This window comes from Equus przewalskii, chromosome 13 (genome assembly GCF_037783145.1).
Source record: "Equus przewalskii isolate Varuska chromosome 13, EquPr2, whole genome shotgun sequence".
In the NCBI taxonomy this organism is placed as follows: Eukaryota; Metazoa; Chordata; class Mammalia; order Perissodactyla; family Equidae; genus Equus; species Equus przewalskii.
Window position 1 is genome coordinate 44,362,551 of NC_091843.1, and position 23,482 is coordinate 44,386,032.

A 23,482-nucleotide genomic window follows, 5' to 3' on the forward strand; every position below is an offset into this window, starting at 1 on the left:
GGACTTGGAAGAAGCATGATTTGAAAATTGGTGACAAGAGAGTTCTGAGGAAAAGTATGTGGACAGACCTCCTTGAATAACTTATATACTTATATTCCATTTGACTGCTCACCAAAGAGCACTCTCAGGAGAGCAGTCTCCATCATCAGGTGGATGAGATGACAAGTCCTGTGTATGTTGACCAGTTTCTTTCATCAGCCACCTTTGTCTTTGCCCAATGGGCCTGGGAACAAAGAGACAAAGGTGGCAGGAATGGAGATTATGCATGGGTTCAATGACGTAAACCGCTACTCACCAAGGCCAATCTAGCTACAGTGACTGCTGAGGGCTCAACCGAACAGCAGAGGAGCTATTGTTTCCCAATATGGCATCAGTCTACAGGAGAACCAGCCCACCACCTTGACTGCAGTATGATTACATTAGCTCACTTCTATCACAAAACAGGCACGGGTTTGTTCTCACAAAAATAGCCACTTACCCTGACTACAGATTTGCCTTCCCAGTCTGCAGTTTCTGCCAAAATACCATCCATGAACTTATCAAATACCTCATTCACTATTATGGTATTCCACACACTTCTGTTTCTCTTCAGGGAACTGAAAAAACAGCAAATAAAATGTGGCAATGGACTCATGCTCCTGTAAATCTCTGGTATTAAAATGTTCTCCATCACCCTGAAGCAGATGGCCTAACAGAATGATGCAATGTCTTTTCTTCTTTTCTTTTTAATATTCAGTTCTGACACCAGCTGAGTGAAAACATTTTGGAGGTCCTCTAGGATGTTGCATATGGTCTGATTCATTAGCCAACATATGGTGATATTTCTACTTAGATTCATGGATTCAAGAATCAAGGGACGGGGGCTGGCCCTGTGGCCGAGTGGTTAAGTTCACACTCTCTGCTTTGGTGGCCCGGGGTTTCGCTGGTTCAGATTCTGGGCGCTGACATGGCACCACTCGTCAAGCCATGCTGAGGCGGTGTCCCACATGCCACGACTAGAAGGACCCACAACTAAAAATACTCAACTATGTACCAGGGCACTCTGGGGAGAAAAGGGAAAATTAAAAAAAAAAATGGAATCAAGGGATGGAATTGAGACTGTCTCCTCTTGCTGTATAATTTTTCCCTCTCTCATTTTCCTACTGTCTTATGTGAGATGTGTTGATATTGGTTAATTTTATATCTCAGCAATTAAAGGATATACATAGTAAGTGACAATCTAGATTGAAAATGTCCCCTGTATTAAAATGAAGGTGAAAAATATTGAGGGAAGTGTCAAGGACCGTGAAGATATTGAGGTTTTACTCTACTTGCAATCTATCAAATTAGCCTGCTACGCTTTCATGGCAGAAGACATAAGACTCCTGGGTTAAAGACAAAGGACTTTGTTACTCACAGCAATAGCAGAAGCCGGAGAATCAGCACGTTCTTGCACCAGTTCCCTGAGCCCCAATTCCCACGGGGTGGCACAAAGAGAGCCAGGTGACACCTGCACGTGCAGTGGGCTGTGTCACAGGAGAGGGACTCCAACTTTAGGGACCCTGAAACTTTTCTAATGAGAAGTAAGCATGTCTCCCCTTTGCTCCAAAGACAGACACTACCTTTATCTTCCAAGGCTGTTCACTATACAAATAGCCCTCAGAACATACTCCCCAACACGAGCAGACAGTGCCAAGACGTGTGGAAATGTGCAAGACCTACGAAGAACTGCCTCCCAACAGGAAGTTTCACATATTTTATTGAAAAATCTAAGACATCATGTGAATCATGTACAATATTTTCTCACAAGAAAACATTTAAGCTGGTTTTTTAACGTTTCACAAAACTGTAAAACTTTTTAACTTTTAAAAGGAAAAAACACAATGAAACTACCACAGCATTATAAGCTTTTTGTTTTTCCTTGTTCTAGGGAAAAGGCTGAAAAATATTTAGTAAATTTTCTCATTATGATTTGTGAGGCTAAGTACTATAGTCTTTTATAAATCTGCTAAAAAGATACAAGGAAATGGGTGGATCGATGCTTTCTTTGTTCAAAATATTTTAAAAAGCTAAAATCTAATGACAACATGTTAAAATAATACACATTTTTGTAGGATGTTACCATTCCTATAACGGTTTCTCTACACTATATCAACAGTGCAATGGTGATTCAGTGTAAATCATTACAGTGTCTCATTGTTACAATACTTGTGTTCAAGTACATGTCCATGAACATGATCAAAGTCCATATTTTGACTTTTCCTTTCCATTATTAAAATAAGGTTATAATTACAGTAGAATTTTTCCTATGGACAGCTCTAAATCTGAACCAAATTCATCATACATTCTCTAAAAACCTGTTCAACACTATGAGGTTTGTTATGTTCACACATCTCCTGCCGATTACAGAAAATGGGCTAAGTATGCATCAGGACACCAAAAAACAAAAATGATTTCTCTCCATATATAACTAAACTATTACGCTAAATTAGTATACATTCTGGATAACTCAATGGTATTGGTGGGGAGAGAGTAGCACCTTAGAGACAGCCCTAACTTAAAAAAAATTTTTTTATAGCCTAATGATCTTGTTTTTTTTTTTTTACCCCATTTTTATTTTTATTCTGGAAACTGGATCCAACTTAGATAAAATTATTTATGAAGCCATATAGTATAAATCAAAATGTTTGTATAACCAAAACAAACACCATATTGGATGTCTGGCAGGCAAAAAAATAAATTAATTTGATTAAATTATACGTAATCTGATAATATTTGGTCTGAAAAAACATGCTAGTGTGTGTGTTTATAAATAATGGAATTGCAAAGAGCTGTGAGCCAGCCAGCGTGCTAGAGGTCAACTCTTCTGCTGCAGCTTCTGGGCATAGAAGTCCCTGCACGTCTCACAGCAGCGCTGATACCACCGCATGTCCTGACACAGGTTCTTCTCACGTATCACTCGGCAGTACACAGGCCACTGATCTCCCAGGCACTTGAAAGTCAGAGCAGCTGTGAAGCAGAACACAGGGAACTCAATACATGTAGATATCTTAGGTGTCATGAGTAGAAGCCAATAGCAATCAGTTAAGTGGGAGGATTTTGTATGCTCACTTTGCCTCATTTATATTACCTTCTGGAACTTAAAAGACAAAGAAATAACCCCCCCCCACACACACACATACACACATAATAAAGGAATAAAGTGAATGAATAATGGTCTTACTTGGGAACTTTTTTAGACTTATTAAAGATAGGTTTCCCAAATTCAATGAGTTCTACAGCAAATGGTTGCTTTTTTTTGCTGAGGAAGATTAGCCCTGAGCTAACATCTATGCCAATTTTTCTCCACTTTATATGTGGGTCACTGCCACAGCATGACTGACAAGTGGTGTAGGTCTGCACCCAGGATCTGAACCTGCAAACCCAGGCCTCTGAAGCTTACCCACTACACCTTGGGGCTGGCCCCTGCAAATAGCTTTTAAGGTTCAATTTTATGGCTTTCATTTAAACTTCTCTTGGACTTTTGGTTGAGAAGGTCAAAAAAGAATAATCAATGTGTTCAATATGTCCACCTTTATGGAAATGCAAATTAAGTACTGTCATGGATGAAACTGCAAAGAAATAGCAAAACAAAAACATGCTCACACTTATTTCACATTCCTTGTGTCCTAGATAGCAGACATGTCTAGGTGGAATGTCTGGGCATGGTGATTTCAGGTATCTTTAAAAACAAAGCTGATTACCAAAAGTCATTGAAATTTATAGCAATAAAGTGTTTGAAATTAGAACTTGGTATAGAACATCTGGTCATGTAGATTTGGCCTCTATTTTTCTGAAGGAATAAATTGTTCTGGCCTGTATAATAAAAGTCAGTCCTGCTACAATTCTTTCTTTTGCCACTATTCTAATAGGATTCATTATTTTACTTTTAAAACGCTTAGATCTTCCCATCACTGTGCTTCTGTGTTTGGGGATATACCTTCAAGGACAAATAAACAGAGAAAATGCAGTTTTAATTAAATTCTTCTTTTAATTCATTATTTTCTGCCACATGATACTTCAAGAAGGATTCCAAGTAACTGTTACAGAAAGGAATTATGTTGTTTTTGAATACATGGATTTAATGCATCTGCTCCAGGATTGCTTAACTTTTTGTTTTAACTAGTCTTAATTCTACTTGAACTGATGATTTCTTAGAAATGTTAATTATTTGGCGTGAAAAAAGAGAATTTTTGTATTTCCATGAAGAACTAAACTTTTCCAATTGATTGAGTCTTATGCCTGGAAAGTATCTATGACAATTTAGCTCCTTGCATTTTGGCAATACTATTCTGTATGATTAAATTGTTCCCCTGGAGATTATATGCACAGATTAAAACTGAAGGTGCTAAACATAAATTAATCCAATGACAGCCAGGTAGCAGGGCTGTTAAAAGCCACTGATTGCCACAGAAATAAAGGCTAATTCATTAATAAATATTTGTTATGCAAATGCAAGCTATATCTACTTAAAATACGAACTCTACTTCTTGACGATGGATTAGAGGAATAACAGGAATTGAGAATATATATGAAAGCATTTTATAACATAAAAAACTATATAAATAAACATGTAACTAGTATTTATTTGTAGTTAATATTATATCCTTAAAGATGAAAATAATGGTTCTTCTTGTTTGACGGTGCAGATCCATGTGCCCATTCTTCTTGAAAGCCATTTTTTACTCTATATCTTTCCAAAGGATAATCTGTACCCAGGATCACAAGGAAGGCTATTAACAATGGAGAGATCCAAGGTATAGACACCACAACTTCACCTTTCCATAGACATTACCTTAATTGATAGGTCTGCAATGGTACTGGTAGGACCCCAAATGTGGTTACATTCTTCAACTCTTTATAAAATGACCTTGGGTGGTGTGGCATCCTAGTTCCAGGGTCTGGCTCTGAGTACACAGTTTCAGGAATCAAAGTAGTTTAGTCTTTAGGATTTTTTACCCACCCAACCATTTGGACTAAACTATAGTTAAACAGATCCAATTTAGTCAGAACCAAACTAATCAGTATGGATTTATAACTAAGTTTTAAAATGATATGCAAAATAGAAGAATCCAGGAGCATTTCTGTTTCTCAAAATCATCCCCTTTTTGGTCTGCTTACCCAGCCTGGGTGACGTTATGGTATTTACATTAATCTTCTCGTTGCAGGGCTGAAGGTGGCATGGCCTGTATGCTGCAGGTTTTTCTGAAGAAAAACATTCATTTCCATGTCTTCCTGTAATCTTGTGCATGCACTGGATAACACGGGACTGCATTCCTTTGCCACAGGTAATTGAGCACTAGGAGAGACACAAGGTTTGCTAAAAGTCTTTTTTGCTGTTTTTTTTTCCCCTGGGCTGTGAGCCACCTTCTCTCTATACTTCTTAAAATTGAACATGAGCCACAACATCCAGAGTTGGTGCAAAACATGAGTCAGAAATGTTGATGCTCATAACTTGGACACAGTACTGTTCAGAATCTCTGGCTGATCTAAGGCACAGCTTTAGGCAATGAAGGATGCAGGCGAGTAAAGATGGATAAAGAAAGTTGAAGTCTGACTTGGAGAGAATGAGAATGAATGATACCAATATTGCGCTTGGGCAGACAGTTTTTAAAGTTCTAATATCTAGTTTGCAACAAATAACTGATTCATGATTCTTTACTATGCTCACATATGCTGAACCGTGGAGCTAAATCCTTGTTACAGTCTTTCAACCTACTCATCTACTCCATTTGCTCTGGCCTGGAAATGTTTATCAACAATACCAATATTGCTTATCAACCTGATGTGTTACTGAAATAACTGCTATTTCTTGGCAGAGTACAGGACATCCAATATGGTACTAATAAAAATATTTGATAATCTGGATTTTTCTAATAAAATACCCTTTTAATGGATTCCTTGTATTTCAGCTGAATGTAGTTTGTCTTCATTTGTAAGCTATTTTGCAAAGAAGAACATATCCGATGTACAATGGTCTTTTATTAGAGAAGTCTCTTGGGTCCACGTACATTATTAGATTTAATTTGTTACACAAATCAGTTGATGCTTATTTGACCAAGAAAATACAATTATTTTATGGTATCAAAATTACACGTGAGAGAGGGAATGTGCTTGTGTTTCTGAAAATCATGATTTATTTGCTAGTTATATTATTTTCTATACAGTAAATATTTAGCCATATTTGGCTAAATAGTTCTAAATAATTTAGAATTATTTAAAGAGATGATCTTCATCTATTCTAATTGAAAACTGGTAAATATTTTCTGATTGTCACTTTTTAGATATGCAGGCATAAGGTTTGTAATTTTTTTCCCCTTTGTATTTTACCAAGTCATTGTTATGATCGCAGTCTCTTTGCTGTCAATTCTTCCTTTACTATGATCATGGCTCCCAGCTCTTATTTTATTTGCACAAGAAGCATTCTACACAAACCCTTGTCACCTCAAGTCACTGTTTGCTTTGTCCCCAATCTTCCAATCTGTCCCATATATTAACACTGAATATGTATTCTTTCAAAATTGCTTTACATATATAATCTCCTTACACAAAAATCTTTGGTTATGGAGTTCCCCATTGCCTACAAGATAAAGCTCGGTATTCCAGAATCTCCAGGCTGGCAACGATCTACCCCCTCAACCTTAATTTCCACCTCTCTGCTTTAGGAATCATTTGCTGTATTATAGACTAATCATATTTGTGCAATTTCTATTCCCACATCTACAATTGTGCTCACAGTATTATTCTTTTCCAAATGCCTTGCCTTTTTTCAGATCACAACCTCAAATCTGCTCCCTCCATGAAGCATCCCACAAGTATCCCAACTACTTATGCATATTTATGCAACATTTATGGTTTAAAACCATATATCCATATAACTGAGGCTCCCCCTTAGAATCACTTGGAGAAAATTTCTTTTAATTATAGATTGTAACACCTAGAATTTCTAAGTCAATAAACTCAGATGGTGTCTGGGAATATGCATTTAAAAAAATATCTAGGTGACTCTGTTGCATAGTGTAAGTTTATAAACTACGGGTCAACAGTATGTGTCCTGTATTTAACATAGGCTGATCTGTATTGTTTCTTATCTTTGATTAATATCTTTTAATGCATCTAGTTTGTCTCTTCAGGTAGATGGTAAATCTCCTGAAATTAGGCTCATTGTCATGTCACCTTCAGTAATAAAATCTACATGTCATGTACGAAAATAGCTTACTAAGAATAATGGACTTTTATGTGTATGCCATTAATGTGAATCTACAGAAAATTGATCTTTCTAGATTTTATTCTGTAAGTATTTCTGCATAATACCCTCTTTGTATCTGATGAATTCTTAGCTTTCTGCAAATAGCAGGTTAAAGAACAAGTGGGATGTTACATCCCTTTAAATCTGATTTTTTTCATGTTAATTTCCACAGACTGTGAATGTTTCCAGTTCAGTTTAAGCTTTATTATAACTTACAATTATTATAGGAGGAGTAACTGTTTGACATGGGCTTTCTCCCTTGAAAGCATCTTAATCCCGTTCTAAAGAATGGACGTAACTATATAAATAAAGACATCATACTTCTTATAAAAATAGTTTCAGGAAAATTCAAAATAGTTAAACTAAAAACTTTTAAGGGGTTAACTTAATACAGAAAAATATCATTCTAGTATCTACTCCTAAAATTCCCATAGATCTTGAGAGTAATCACAATACTTGAGAAATCAAAAGAATAATAGAAGTTGTATAAGAGATGAACTCATTCTGATACAATAGAGAAGGTTCTCAATCATATGTCAAGGAACACCATGATCAGTCACAGACCCAAAACTTTTTCTTTTTTCTTTTTGGTGAGGAAGATTGGCCCTGAGGTAACATCTGTTGCCAATCTTCCTCATTTTTTTTCTCCCCAAAGCCCCAGCACATAGTTGTATATCCTAGCTGTAAGTCATTCTAGTTCTTCTATGTGCGATGCTGCCAAAGCACGGCTTAATGAGCGGTGTGTAGTTTCGTGCCCAGAATCTGAACCGGCGAATGCTGGGCCTCTGAAGTGGAGCACGTGAACTTAACCACTACACCACCAGGCCGGCCCCCCAATACTTTTGATTAATCATATCAACTCCAAAGAACATGAGCAAACCAAAGTAACACATCATTTTTCAGGATTATAAAAAAATGAAAGAAAGTAACGATAGAACACATAATTTTAGCAGATAGTGGCTGAAGAACGCCTTTCAAAAAAAATTGAAAAACTTAAGAGAAAAAGGTGTTAGTTGCATTCCTCATGCAAGTTAAGTTTGGTAACTATTTAGGAATAGCCAGAAAATAAAAATAGTATCCAGGAAATAATGGTAGTTCTGTAATTCACTTAACTAAAACAGTATGATTTCTGCCTCTGAAATCAATAGAATAAGCTTTATTATAAAATTAATCTCATAGCCTTAGAATCAAATTTTCATTAGAATACTTTAATAATAAAATATCAAGCTCTTACTAGTAATTATTTTCTTTATAAAATATATTTTGTTAAAAACTTTGTTACAAGTGTGTGAAAAATCAAGAGAGATTTGAAATGGAATAATTCTAAACTAGTTCTTACTTTATTATAGAAGACACTACGAAATAATTGGATATTTTCTCAAGTCATGTCACTATGATTAAAGACAGATGACAGACTTTAAAAGAAAAAGCCAAAACAGTTCTGGCCTTGAAATGAGGAGACCTGGGCTCTAATATTGTCTCTAGCAACTAATGTACCTGGGACTTTTCTCCTTTTTGTTAAGAGCAGGGCATTGTTGTAAATCATAGCTGCACTTGTAGATGTAAATTACCACAAAAGTAAAAATTCCCAATAACTTACTATTAAAAGTTACAGAGTGGTCTGGTAATTTTTAAGTGGTGAAACTACATAACAGTAAAGACTCTAATATCATTAGCTAATCATTCACTGTGCCACCCAACAATGATACAGTGGAAGTTTTGTTAAACGAACACTCAAAATCATAGTTTGTTTGAAAGTCTCAGAATAATCATTTATAGCTTTTTCAAATATTTATTGATTACCCACTATATTCAGGATCTTGCGTAGAAAATAAAAACAGCAGAAATTATTAATACTATGGAGCTGGTACCTTATTCAATAAACTTTATTAAAAAATGATATAAAATAGGTGGAGTTAGAAACAGATTACTAGACATTACAGAAGCTGGGCAATTTCATCTACTTTTAGCCAACTGTTTAATATTTTAAATAATCAGTTGCATTACAGAACCATGGTTTGCTGTTTAGGATCAAAGGAAACCAATAATACTACCTCTGAAATCTTTACATCATATAATGCTAACAGTAGTCAGAACTTATTTAGTATTTATTATATGCCAGGTACTGTGTTAGAGGTTACATTTATTTTAATATCTTACATGAAGTGCATGAGTACTATTGATACTGGCCCTGATATCAGTTTCCTTACATTAAACCCAGCATATATGGGGTTGAAACCAAAACACTCATTTCCTGCTTACTTCCTGGCTTCCTGGCTCCAGGATCCACTATCCTCCATGGAGACAGACTCAGCCAAGGACAACCCCCTGGATTCGTTATCTCCTCTCCTCCTGCCCGCCAAGGAGCTACAGGCTGGTGGGAAAGCTGCTGGCCAGCAATGTCATGGGCTCCCTCCTCTCTGCAAGTAGTCTCAAGGCCAAACACAGGCCTGTGGGAAAGCGCCAACCAGCAAAGCCATATGCTCTCCTCCCCTACCTAAAACGCCAAATAAAAACCCTTCCTTTTAGCTTTTCAGGGAGTTTGGGATTTCAGCATTACCTGCCCTTTCTTCTTGCTCAGTGCTGTGCAGTAATACAATTCCTACTTTCTTCCACCACACCCAGTGTCAGAGATTGGCTTGCTGCGCAGTGGGTGAGTGAACTCACGTCGGGTTTGATATCACTATTACTATCCCTTTTACACAGATGAGAAAATAGAGTCTGAAACTGCCCAAAGGGTTACAGCTAAGAAGTGGTAGAAATGGAATTTGAACCCACACGTCCTGAAATCAGAGATTGGCCACTTAAGCTTTACTTGATACTAGAAGATTATTAATACTCCTCTTTATGCTAACAGTCAGAAGTCTTTCCTTTTCCTCTCCTGCCAAATTAACCTCTAATCCTCATATCTTACTCTTAACCTGAACATTAATGAAATTAGAAGGGCTTTTTTGTTTTGTTTTTTATAACTCAGGTTTTGTGGTATGAGATAAACTCTTTTGCCATAAGGACAATTCACATGCATGATTTATCTTCAGATAGGGTGATCATATAATTTATCATCCAAACCAGGACACTTGTGAAAGAAGTTGCTGATAATAACTATTCCTAGATGACAGGCATACACTGGGACAGTCCTGGGTAATCTGGGACATAGAGAGACCCTACCTATAGACAACTAACTGACAGATCTATGTACCAGATGATAAACACAAATGAATGGACACATGAAATACCTATTATATTCCAGGCGTTATCTAATATGCTTTTACACAGAATGTCTTGGTTAATCTTCCTCATAACCCTAATAACTTCACAGATGGAAAGAGTGAGGCTCATAGAGATTATTTCCTTCATTCATTCAACAAACATTTACCAAAAGTCTACAATGTGCCAAACATTGTTCTGGATACTGGGACGTGACAGTACACAAAATAGACAAAAGCAGATGTCCTCAGTAAGTTTACATTCTAATGAGGGAGGCAAGAAAGTAACACATTGTATGTTAGACATTGAAAGGCACTAAGGAGAAAACTAAAGCTGGGAAGGAGGACTGGGAAAGTTTGGAGGGGACAATTTGCAGTTCAAATGTGATTATCAAGGAAGGACTCATGGAGAAGGTGACAAAGACGTGCTTCGTAAGGAGAGACGGACCTCAAATTCAAGTCTTTTGATTTCAAATGTGATGTTCTTTCTGTGTTTCTACAGATCTTGGATCAATTTCAATGGCTTTCTCTTTCTCCCTCCCTCCTTCCCTCCTTTCTTCCCTCCATCCTTCCTTCCTCCCTCCCTCTTCCCACCCCTCCCTCCTTCCTCCTCCCCTCTCTCCTTCCTTCCTTCCCGCCTTCCTTCCTTCTCTCAGTCATTTTTCTAACACATTTTAAATCGTCCTCTTCACACATGTACCAAGTAAATTTAAAATATATTTGAAACAAGGCAGCACAAAAGACTTCCACTAAAGGCCAAAATGCTAAAATGTCAACAACAATTTGCCAGCAACTGGTAAAGAAACTCAGCATGTACCATATAACTTGTCACTGATATTTCTTTTACAAGGAAAATTTCCTGACTAGAGTATTTTAAAAAGAGAGACTTGTATTGTCTGACAAATATTTTGTTCCCCAAACAGTTTAATATTGCCCTGAAGGATCGTTAAAAACAAAGCACCTCATGAATCAATTCCACGAACTAGAAGCCTTTAATTCTGAACAGGAAACACAATCTTGATGTCCCAGGTTTATGACAGTAGAAAGAAACAGTAATCTTTAGAACAAACTTACACAGCTTAGAAAACCACTCACATGGTTTTGGAGTTAACCAGTTTTTCTGACCGAGATAACAAGGCAAATGGAAAATTGATGTTGGTATTCCCTCTGCCCCACCAAAAAATGAGCCCTGAAGTCTCTGAAAATGAAATTTGTTTTATTGACTTAGTGATATTCATCAGTTCAATCTATCTGAGAAAATTATGACCTTCTTTACACTTGGGTACACGTAGTAATATCTTTAGATAATATCATCATAGATTTCTCTTATAGTGTAATAAATCCTTTCTTGCCCTGGGATAGTAGTGACAATTTCTAAGGCTGTATTAAATTATGCCTACACTGTAGCTTGCATGTCAAACTAAATATGATAAAGGAAATTTTCTCAATAATTCAAACAGTTTGGACTATTAAAATGATTAGAGAAATAGTTTAGTAAATGAGAACCATGAATACAAATGTGAGTAAATAAACAAGAAGAGGCTTTATCTTCTTTTAAAATGAGATCATATTATAGAATCTTATAACCATTTCCATTACCTAAAACTTTATTTTCTTTCTGCCATTCTTATGCTAGGTAATAAGAGCTAACTGACTTTATTTTACCTAGGAAATTTCATCTAAATAAACTAACTGAAAGGAAAATATGTGGGGAAGCATAAGCAATGTCGAAGTTGGTGGACGTGTACAGTAGACATTTACTTAACTCAGATGTCTATATTCTTCTAAAAATGGCCAAGGATGATCTGGTGATAAATATAGATGTGAAATCTTGGCAAGTTTTATTTACTAAGGTAGATGATAGCCCTGAAGTAGGCAGAGTTTGCCAGGGCTGGTAAAGGCAGGTAGAGATGCCAGAACGATTTAGCAAATTTATGGATTGGCCTAAATGCAAACAAATGAGGAGAAACAGAAAAAATCTGGGGAAAAAAACACTCTCAAAAAATTCTTAACAAACTCCTAACTGTGGTATTTATCATAGAAGCAAAGCAATGAAATGAACTCTGAATAGCTGTGAAGTCTATCTCATGGACAAGCCAAAGTGTGGAATCCTTTCTTCCACCACAAAAGATGGATGAGTGGTGAGGCACTGGGCAAAAAAGTAAATTGCAGGAAGAAACTGACCACGTTAATTTCACTCCTGTCATAGTATTATTTATCAGATTAATAAACAGTGTTGCTAAGATCTTGGTTTAATACTTTGAAAAATATGTAAACACCTTATAGAAGGTGTTCAAGGAAAGACTGTTTATCTTGAGACATTTTATTGATGTTATAATTTCAGTATGTTCCAGGGCAGTGAGTGTGTGCTGACAAATAACTGTGACCTGATGAAATTATTTAAATTTTCAAGTCTAATATGATGCATTGATGACAATTAGGTCTTAATTAGCACAATGGCTATGAAGAAACTTTTGATGGATCAAATAATTTATGAGTGTACTGTTTCCAAATTTTCATTATTTTACATAGAAATATTATTTTTAAGACATATTTGAATATGTTTATGAAGAATCTGCATCTTTCAAAAATAGTCTACATGTGTTGTTCCACAAAGTTGGAATGAACATCGCTATGCTCAGAGATATCAATCCACTAAATACTAGTGAATGATAGTAAACATGCTCTGTAATATACTGACACGAGTATAACATGTTTAATGCAAAGAAAAACAGCTACATAGGCACCAATAAATAGCCATCTACAAATTTATAAAGTGTCCAAATAAGGGAAGAGAACAGTCATCAGGATTTTAGGAGGTTCTCAAGGCTTGTCCATGGTACCATTTGGATCTACTTTTGTAAAGCATGAAATTATCTTTCTGTCATTGAAAATTCATGAATCAAGTAAGAATTTCCATAATGGCTCATGGTATAATCTGCCTAGTATCATGTCTCTGTCAAATTCACCAAAGAACATTGTTGTCTTCTATCCAAGAAGTAACCTGTGTTTCTGGACAACTTAGTTTCACTTAAGAACCCTTTAGAAATGAGATGTCCGTAAATATCTACTAACTACTCTCCTCTTTAGAGAGGAGACACTTATTCTTTCCACTGATGTGATTATTGTAGTACTTCTGTGCTCTCTGGGTTCTGAGATCAAGTAGATCTATTCTGCACATGTGATTTTGAACATGGAGCTAAAAAAGACTTCCACATCTAGTCTTAGGTATTGGGATTCTATGGTAAAATGCTAAACTTTAAAATTATTGGTTAAATGTTAGTTTTCACCTTTTCTTTCAGGACTTGAGAATAGTCACATAGACATTGTTTGGGTGTTTGTTAGTTATTTGTGACTCTGAATATTTAGATAACTTACATTTGGGAACCAATTGAGACATTACGGTATAAGTAAATTTGTAGACGTAGGTTAAATAATCAACTAGTTTCCCAGTGAGTTTATGGAACCATTAATCTGTGTGTGTTAAACTGTAAAACTCTTCAAGGTGTAAGTCCAGTAAAATGTCCTCTGGAACATTACCCCAAAGAGGCAGAAAACTCAATAGCAAAAAGACTACTATAAGGTCTTTATTTAGAGTTTAGTTGGATAACAAACATAACTAAACTAACACTGGTGTGCTTTTGAATTCCTTAAAAAATTTTTTTTCAGTATATTTAGGGGTTAAAAATAATAATTCTCACACTTGGCCAGCACAGAGATTACCCGAGATTCCTTCCTTCTAGACTGTGCCAAAGATATATATTTTGGAGAGAATGTGTATTCTCCAGGCCAACAGCTAAGGAAGGCTCTGTAATGCTTTACTCATTTCCAGCTGGCCTTTGTAAGAAATAGGAATTCCTAAATTAAGAGAAAATTGTCACTGGCAAACAGAGTTCAAATTTTTTTTTTAACCAATATAATAGACAATCTCACAGAACCTGATATAATCTGTAATGACAAGTGCCAATCTATAACAAGGTTAACAGCATTGACTTGGATAATTTGTCTTTGGGAATAAATGGATTATTCCAAAGTGGTTTAACAAGAGTGAAGTAGCATTCACAGTGGAGAGTGGATCTCATAAGGAAACTAAATGATGACTTCTACTGGAAATTATTAGCGCAGCATTCCTATTCATTTATGTATATGTTTGGCAGTTCCATCTTTCAACTTTTTAATAAAGTGAGTGTGAAACAAGCATACTAAGGAACAAAAGTTAGGTTTGTTTTTTAAGATTTGCTATTTATTTTGGTCAGTGTTTCAGTGGCTTTTCAAAGTAGTTCATCTGCCTTATTTAACACATGTGTATTTGGAATTGAATCTATTCCTAGAGGTCAGACATTTGAGGATTTTTTTGCATATGTGTTTAATTAATTCATCGTTTGGTTCTACAGTTTAAACTATTTTTGTCTCTTTAATGAAAATGTTCGCATATAGTTATAGCAAATCAAGGAAATGTGTGTGGCAAAATCAAGCAGATTGCTTATGAATGATTAGCAGAGAATCGAATATGTTATGAAAAGACCATCAAAATTACCCCCAAAATCATTTTTTATATCAAAGTACATATTGATCACCACACTGATGGAAGAAAAAAAAGATGTTTTGCATTAAGAAGCAATTCATAAACCCAAAGCGTTGGGCACATTTGCAACTCTGCCAGTTCTCAGCCTATGAATCACAGGGTGTTACAAAGAGGGAAAAAAAGACTATCCAGACATTTCTATTTTATCATTATCATTCCAGTGAAACATCTCCTCCCAAAGAGAAGTGTTTGGAGTGACAGTGACTGAATTTCCTTTTCAAATAAAATACTTTCCAGATCTAGTTTAACAATTCTGTGTCAAAAATGGATCAGATCCTTCTGTGGCCATGTTAGAGAAGTGTGTATTTTTTGTTTTGTTTTAATAAATAAAGTCTTGATTTAAAATAGCACAGAGAGCATTATATAGCTACCTTTAACTTATTCCAACTTGAAATGAACTATCTGCCAGTTCACACAGAAAATTCTTAAGTGTGCCTTTCTTCCATCCACTACTTTTCTTCTAGGTTAGATAGTTGCTTTCTAACCTGATGGCAGGTATTCCAGCCACAAGGATGCAAGAGAATGCAAAGGAAGCCTGCCAGCTTCCTTGAAGTTCAACGTCAAGCACCTTTTAGGCTTTAATAGTATGTTATTCAAATAAGAGTGGATTTACTTCTTCAAAGAAAAACATTTTTAAGGAGTTTGATTTACCATACAGGAAAATGGCAAGGGATTCATATGTTTACATAAAATTATACTAGTTAGTTTAATTTTCCTGGGGAAAAATAAGCTAGTTACTAATTCTTTTGTAGTAAAATATATGAAACATTGTAGTTGTCATAGAACAGAATCAGAAAAATGAAATGGATCAGAAGAAAAGAAATATAATGCTCAGATGTATCACACATGTTTTTTGCTCACTTGATGAAAAATGTTAGCAGTCATTTATTCAGTAAATGTCACTACATGTCGTGCAATGTTCTGGTCACTCAGATTTGTGGGAAGGGTAAAAGGATTAAGATATTCTTAATGAAACAGCAACCAAATAAGACAACAAGTAATTAATTGAGGAAAAGTAATCTACTTAATAAGTACAAACAAATTCTGTCATTTATTGGGGAAGCCCTTTGAAAAATTAGGCACTTGAGCTGGTCCCGGAAGGACCTGGATAGTTGGAAGAAACACATTCTAGGTGAAGAGAACTGTGTAAACAAAGACATGGAGTTTGTTGCAGTACATGCTGCTCAGGCCTGAGCTTAGTGGAGATACTGAATTAATGAGAACGAGGAGACAATTCTCAATAGGTAGGTTAGGACCAGAATATTGAAAGCTTGAATGCCAGAATGACTGTCTGGCGCTGAGAGTACAGCCAATGGCAAGTCTCTAGAAGTGTTTGGACTTCTAGAGTATAGGATAGAGTGATGAGGTCATCCCTGTGAATGGATGGATCTGAAATAGAAGAAGAAATAGGGGTAAGGAGGTACATTAGAAATCCTTACTCTACTCCTGATGAGAAAATAAAGACTGCAGTATTACACTGGGAGTAAAGAGTAAGTGAGGCAAAACCCTTCTTGTGCATAGAAGAAGTGTCCAGGAGAGCTTCTAGCCTGGGTAGATGGGGAGGTGACATTGACATTTTTTAAGAAAAAGGAAACTGGGAGTGGGATATGGTTTGAGGAAATAAAATGAGGAATTTTGTTTTAAACATACAAAAATTGAGGAACTACTGGAATGCCAATAGCACAGTCCTAGGGCAGCTGATGTTTGAGTTGAGAATAAAAATAGAGGCCCCCTCAACTCCCTCTAACTCAGTCCCTATCTCACTGAACATTCTTAAAAATATGTTCTTCCCTTGTTTCCCATCATTTCCTCCTGCTCCTTTGCATAGCCCTTTCTCAATCTCCTTTGCTGGCAGCTGCTTCTCTCACCTGCCTTTAAAGGTGGGAGTTTCTTAAGGCTGCATCTTTTCTACTCTGGCGACACTCCCTCTTCAGGCACACTGACACTTTAAAAGTTTAAACACCATCTAAATGTTGACGATTCCAAAATTTCTATTTTCATCTCATTCTTCTCCTCTACCTACTAGACACCAGTAATTAAGCCTTTTATGGGCACATGAACATAGTCAAAAATAGAATTCATAGTCTTTCCCTTTCAACTTGATTCTTCCTAGGGTTTCCCATCTCATGTCACAGAACCACCAACCATACAAGTTGTTCAGACCAGGAAGCTAACCTGGGAGTCCTTCTTAACAACTCGCTCTTTCTCACCTCCCCCACAGATAATCAACCCAGTTCTGTTCATTTTAACCTCCTAACAATTTCTCAAAGCCAACCACTTCTTCCCATCTCTACTGACACTACAATATGAACGGTCAGCATTTGTTTAGTTACTATGTATCCAACTACGCTAAGAACTTTCCATGAATTATTTCATTTGGGTTCATTAACTTATCTGAATAGAAGATTCAGAATTCAAACTCCAGGCTGTCTGACTCCATATATGGAGCTATCTTACCTCCCATAGTCCCAAATCCTCTCCTTTCCTCAGAAATTCTAAATTCTAAATTCTTTCAGCATTTCTCTATATCCACGACATGAATCATTTTTGATAATGCACCCTGAAAAAAATGTAAGTATTAAGAAAGTATGAGTTTTCTTTTAATTTCAGGCAGAAACTGTTAACCAGTTTATAAAATTAAAGAAATATACGGATGTGGTAGAATTATAAGCCCTTTCCTCCAATGTAATTCAAATAAACTGTTCTTTGCATGTATGTGCAGAAAATTTTTAATTCATATAAAAAGAGTATATGCAAATAACTTTAGTTCACACTATAGCCCTCTTGTGCATAATATTTACTTACTTAACAGTAGGTCTTGGAGAAATTTTCTCATCAGTTTTTTTAAATCTACGAATATATCTTTAAAAATTATAGTATTCCATTGTTTGAATATAGTATCATGATTTATGTAACTAGTTAATGAATATATGGTTGTTTCCAAACTTTTGGTGTTCCAAATTTTTGTTGTTTTGTTGTTCATGCAATAAGCATCTTCATAAATAGAGTTAGCAAATTATGTGAGAATGTCTGTATGGAAAATCTCTGGCAATGGAGTTGCTGAGTCAAAGAATGTGTGCATTTCAAAATGAGATATTTTTTTCCCCGTCAAATTGGTAAAATAAACAAGACAACAACAGGTTGATAACATTCAATCTTAGATGTAGTATGGGGAAACAGATATGTGGAAGCAATTGGGCAGAACTGAGTAGGATCTGCTCCCTGTATATGGAGCTTTCCGGATGACCCACAGTATCCCTCAACCCACTTCTCTCACATTGCCTTTCTGAGTCCTGAAGTTGTGTGTGTGTGTGTGTGTGTGTGTGTGTGCGCGTGTGTGAGTGTATATTTCTAACCATGTTTGTTAGTTTTATTTATTTTACTATATGGACTCACAGATATTCTGTATATGGTGTATAACGTTACAGATTTACATTTTTCTCATCCATTCTGCTATTTGTGTCGTGTCTCCTAAGGCAGATCCTTCATTTTAAGTAGCTCCTAATACTTTTCCTTGGACTACGCACATCATCGACACTGGATTGTTACTTTTACTTGCATAGTTAAAGCACGCTGAAATTCAGAAAGACCTATAGTTGCTTTGGCCCATTTCACAGATGTGGGGATTGAGGCCTAAGGAACTGCTCCTTTGCATACAAGATCGATGCTGGCTGTGCACCCTGGCTGTGAGGCTCCTGGATTGCCACCCTAGTGAGCCTGAAGCAGAGCCAGGGACCTGTTTGCTAAAACGATCTCCCCCTTCATTACATGGTGCATCCAAAGACTCCAAATGATACCTTTCTAACTGGCTGATCATTTGCATATTTTTCTTACATCTTAAACAAGACTTTCTCTGGTTGTTCTGCTGATCTGCTTGTGTCCATCTCTGGATATCCTGTGGTATTTGATGAACATATACTTCACTGTATTTAAGTAGAAAACATTCAGTGCTAAAACTACTCACTTTAATTTTATGACATTCTCATTAAATTTCATTATATTTTTTTTATGGGAACCCCCACCTATTGATGTTCAGTGTCCCCAAAATGAGCTTTGGCATGCTCCATGCTCCATCCCCTATAAAGAATAGCAAGAGTAATGTTTAATTCAATCACATTTGCATTGAATTACTTTCAGGTATGACTTAGAAGGTGAAATTATATATATTCTTGTATGCAGCATAAGAGCACTGATTGTATTATTTTAAAAGCCTAGTGATTTTTTTCAAGGATCTATTAACAAGACAGTATTATTAAGCCCTGTGGATTAAAAAAAAATATATACTTCTCTTGCATTTTACAACCTACGGGAAGTTAAACACATGTTCTTATCTCTGCATTATACATGTCTACGCATATGTAATATGTACATTATACGTACATACACACATATAAACCCCCATATGCATACACACACCTATACAGACAGAGACAGACACTACTTCACTCTCTTTAAATTATAAATTTTCTCTAAATAGAAGATATATACACATAGTATGTGTGCCTCATTCTTTTTTCTTTTGAGGAAGATTAGCCCTGAGCTAACATCCACCACCAATTCTCTTCTTTTTGCTGAGGAAGATTGGCCCTGAGCTAACATCCATGCCCATCTTCCTCTATTTTACATGTGGGACATCTACCACAGCATGGCTTGATGAGCAGTGTGTAGGTCCAAGCCCAGGATCTGAACAAGTGAATCCTGGGCCGCAGATGTGGAGCATTCAAACCTAACCACTACACACCACTGGGCCAGCGCACCTCACTCTTTTTAAGCTAATATACTTTTGTTACATTCAATCATACCAGCCAAATGCATCTGACTACTTTGAGTAATTCAAACATTTTGGAAATTCAATGTTTTAATCTGTCTGGGGGCAATAGATAACAATCTCAGGAGACCTTAAAAATGATAGCAATGCAAAAAATGTTGCATTCTCTGGCAGTGCAAAGAGGCAGAGGGAAAACAACTGGATAATCAATTTGGGGATTTTGTGCATGGTTTAGAAGACAGCTGTCATCACCAGATAGAATGGTGAGCAGAAAGTTGTGCAAATGCTCAATGGATGTATCTAAACAACATAATAGAAAGTCCTTCTTGAGAAAAAGGATTATATTTATCATTGAGTAATTTCTTTAGTACGAACAGCTTAGCACTCAGAGACAAGTGTGTTTTCAAAGTAGATGTTCCTGTATTGCAAAAGATCTTTTCTTTAGGAAATCTTGGGAGAGGTTTCCTCAATGTCCAAATGTTTTAAACTGAGCCCACCACCTTTGGTTTCTTTAATTCATTGACTGATCCAACAATGATAGAGTTCAGTGTGATAGATTCATATTTCTTTATGGGATAGCTGCTCAACTTTTCCTGTTTTAGGAAATTATTTATAATTATAAAAATGATAAGCAGTTATCTTTTCCAAATATCAATAGATGTGTAGATATAATTAGAAAATAATTTTGAATAGAAATGCTAATTCATTTCAAGAATAGTTTTCCAGATTACAGATAATTTCAATTTGGTTTCAATCTACAAATTTTCTCTAGTTCAAAAATGTTTACAAAACCAGTCTTTGAAATTTGAATAATCTAATGTAAGCTTTCCCAAAGTGTATTACACTAAATAACAAACTAGCTACACACTCTGCAAAAGTGATCTTTGGTAAAAGGAAGAAGAAAAGAGAAATACTAAATACTGTCATCTCTCTTTGAGATTTACCAAGTACAGAAGAATGTTAACGGATCGAAAAATTCTTACAGCAAAGAGTATTTGTTTATCTTTGTTTAACCCTAGAATTTCTCATACATGGAGACAACATCCCAAGGAATGAGTTTTCCACGGAATATAATTTCAGGAATGCAAGTCTCAAGAATTCATAAATAAATATGAATTTAGTCTTATAAAAATAATGACATTCAGGTCTTTGGTAAATACTCATTTTGCTAATATATCTACTTGACAATATATTTTCTCGATTATAGCAGTTCTCATTTTATCCATTCCTTTTATTCTCTAGTTTCAGCTGATACTCAACATTTTTTATTTTTACATTCTACTAGGGAATTTAATTTTTTTATTTTCTCTTGTTGCTAATTATTTCTTTAAATTTAAAGTGGAAAGCCTTCTAACAATTTATTGAGCTTCCTTCTACCAACCCCTAGAGCCCACTTAAATTAATTGTATTAAAACAAACAAGCTATACATATTCTCATTTGGATTCTGAGATCTCCTCCACGTTGATTTTAATGGGGGTAGAGTATATGCCAGCATTGAGTCAGTCCAGACATGCAGGAATCCATAGGCTTAAGGTCTTAGCCAGGCCATGGGACAACAAGAAATTCCTCCTTTGGGATTTCTGGATCTGTTCTTTTTATCCCTTTGACTTAATGCAAAAACACTGATCAGTGAAGATGCATGATTAAAAACATGGTGTTATCTAGTCATTTAGTTTAGGATATTCTTGATTGCATTGATCAAGATTTGTTTCTTTAAGTTTCCTTCAATGATTCCCTGAGTTTTCCTTGTGGAAAGAAATGTCCTCCGTGATTACTCATAATTTTAGTGTTTTAGATTCCTCTTCTATTCAACTGAATAGAATTGAGGTTTCCTATTGTGGGATAAGTTAAAGATGACTAATTATACTGCAAGCTTTATATTTACCACTTCTAAACAAAGATATACCATACTATCAGTGTAATTAAATCATCCAAAATGACTTACTGTGCTTCCAGTATGATTTTGAATTATATCATCACAAAAAGACTCATAATCTCTTGTCCAAAAATATATTAATCGTGTCATAATTTGATATGTGGCCAAAACTATTAATTCGCCAGAATTTTAAAGGATTAAAATTCAAATTGTAGAGTATGAATTAAATCTAAAGAAAAGCCAAGAATAATTATGTGCAATTCCAAGGTGTTTTGTTTGTCATTCAAATTCACTTGAATAAGTATAAACCACTTGTTAATACTGCACAGAAAAGTTAACTCCATAAAAGCTTCACGAAGGACCAAATTCTGTGTGACTAGTAGATAAAAGAATACTTTTTTATTTGCTTCTCTACTGGCTTCCAATAATGAAAACAAGAAGTTGTAGAAGTTCAAATAAAGGCAGAAAGGTCAAAATCACACAAAAAATATGGCAATTCATTAAACATAAGGGCCTATGTTATTTTTCAAGTCAGCATTCTATACTTAGGACAGCTTAAATGAGTAAATACAGATTTATATTACTAGGAAATATATAGGTTGTGTTCTGTTCTCCCAAGAAAGACCCTAAGGCCATATCTATATCAGAGAGTGAGTCAGAATGTGGCACATAATTGTGTCAATGGTTAACCCAAGCCAGAGCAAAGCAACCTCATCGTTTGTGTCCTACTTTTGGCAACTTTCTAGTCTCAATGAAATATACATGAGCATTTTTCAAAAAAAGGCTGCATTACATCTATTTAGAAATCAGAGGTAGCGATTTTATGACAGGAGATTTTTCTCTTTGAGTATCCTTGGATCTGTATTTTTCCCTCTCAAGCTGAGAGCAATTTTTGCACTGTTTACACAAAACCAGCAAAACATAAATGCTAGAAATCACATAGGCTGATAACATATGCAGTGAACACAGTTTGAGGCATAAGCCATATTCTTAGCAAGGCTTCATTTAGCAAATATTTTCTGTTGGCCCCATAGTGGTCAGTGACTTTTAGACAGTGGGAGATCCTGAGAATAGAATTTTCTTTCAACTGATTCTCTAGTGACTCATCCATATTATCAAAGGAGGGGCAGGGTTTCAGAGCTAGACTTCATGGATAGTCCATTAAATATTCCTGACTAAAGACAATCCAAGGCTAAATTTTAAGTCCACTTAGGTTTATCAATAGTTTAAAAAGATTAGTAGAATTTGAGTGAAACTGACAGATTAATTGACCTCAGAGGAGCACAGAAATCCACCCACAACTGCACACATCTTGTTGCTATTCCTGTTCCAGGGACACAGCTGATAAGAATAAGTGATCTATGTGTTTCCTCTGTCCATGAATACTTTAATCACTGAAACTTAATAATCACAGCATTATTCTTTTTCTCTGTAATTATTTTGGAATGGCCTTCATTTTAACATGAAAGTGATATCTTAAGAGTAAAGAAGGAGGGGTGAGATCAATAAAGTTCACATGGAGCCACTGGCTTTAATTTATGCATGCTGTTTGAATCTGTTATGCTGAGACCTCAGTCATAAATGAAGAAGGAGAAAACAGCTTTAAGGAAAAGAGCAGACTCATATTCATACAAAGAGAAAAAACCCCGCAACATACTGGATCTTCTAAATAAACAAAGAAAGAAACAAACAGGCCAACAACGAAAGTAAAAAGTCATGGAATAAAGATGAATATTTATTAGAGCAGTCCATTTCTTTCCTTACAAAGGCTATGCTCTA

General features: G+C 35.7%; 1 protein-coding gene across 2 annotated transcripts in view; it reads right to left on the reverse strand.

Annotated features, from left to right (window-relative positions):
* Positions 1-1,721: 1,721 nt before the first annotated feature.
* ADAMTS19 (ADAM metallopeptidase with thrombospondin type 1 motif 19) overlaps positions 1,722-23,482 on the reverse strand; it is a 236,401-nt gene continuing 214,640 nt past the window's right edge. For both annotated transcript variants that reach the window (XM_070569341.1, XM_070569340.1), the window contains 2 exons: positions 5,140-5,317; positions 1,722-2,988 (listed from right to left, as the gene is read on the reverse strand). In XM_070569341.1, the coding sequence (XP_070425442.1) occupies positions 2,837-2,988; positions 5,140-5,317 (330 nt within the window). In that variant the 3' untranslated portion in view covers positions 1,722-2,836. The remainder of the gene's footprint in view (positions 2,989-5,139; positions 5,318-23,482) is intronic.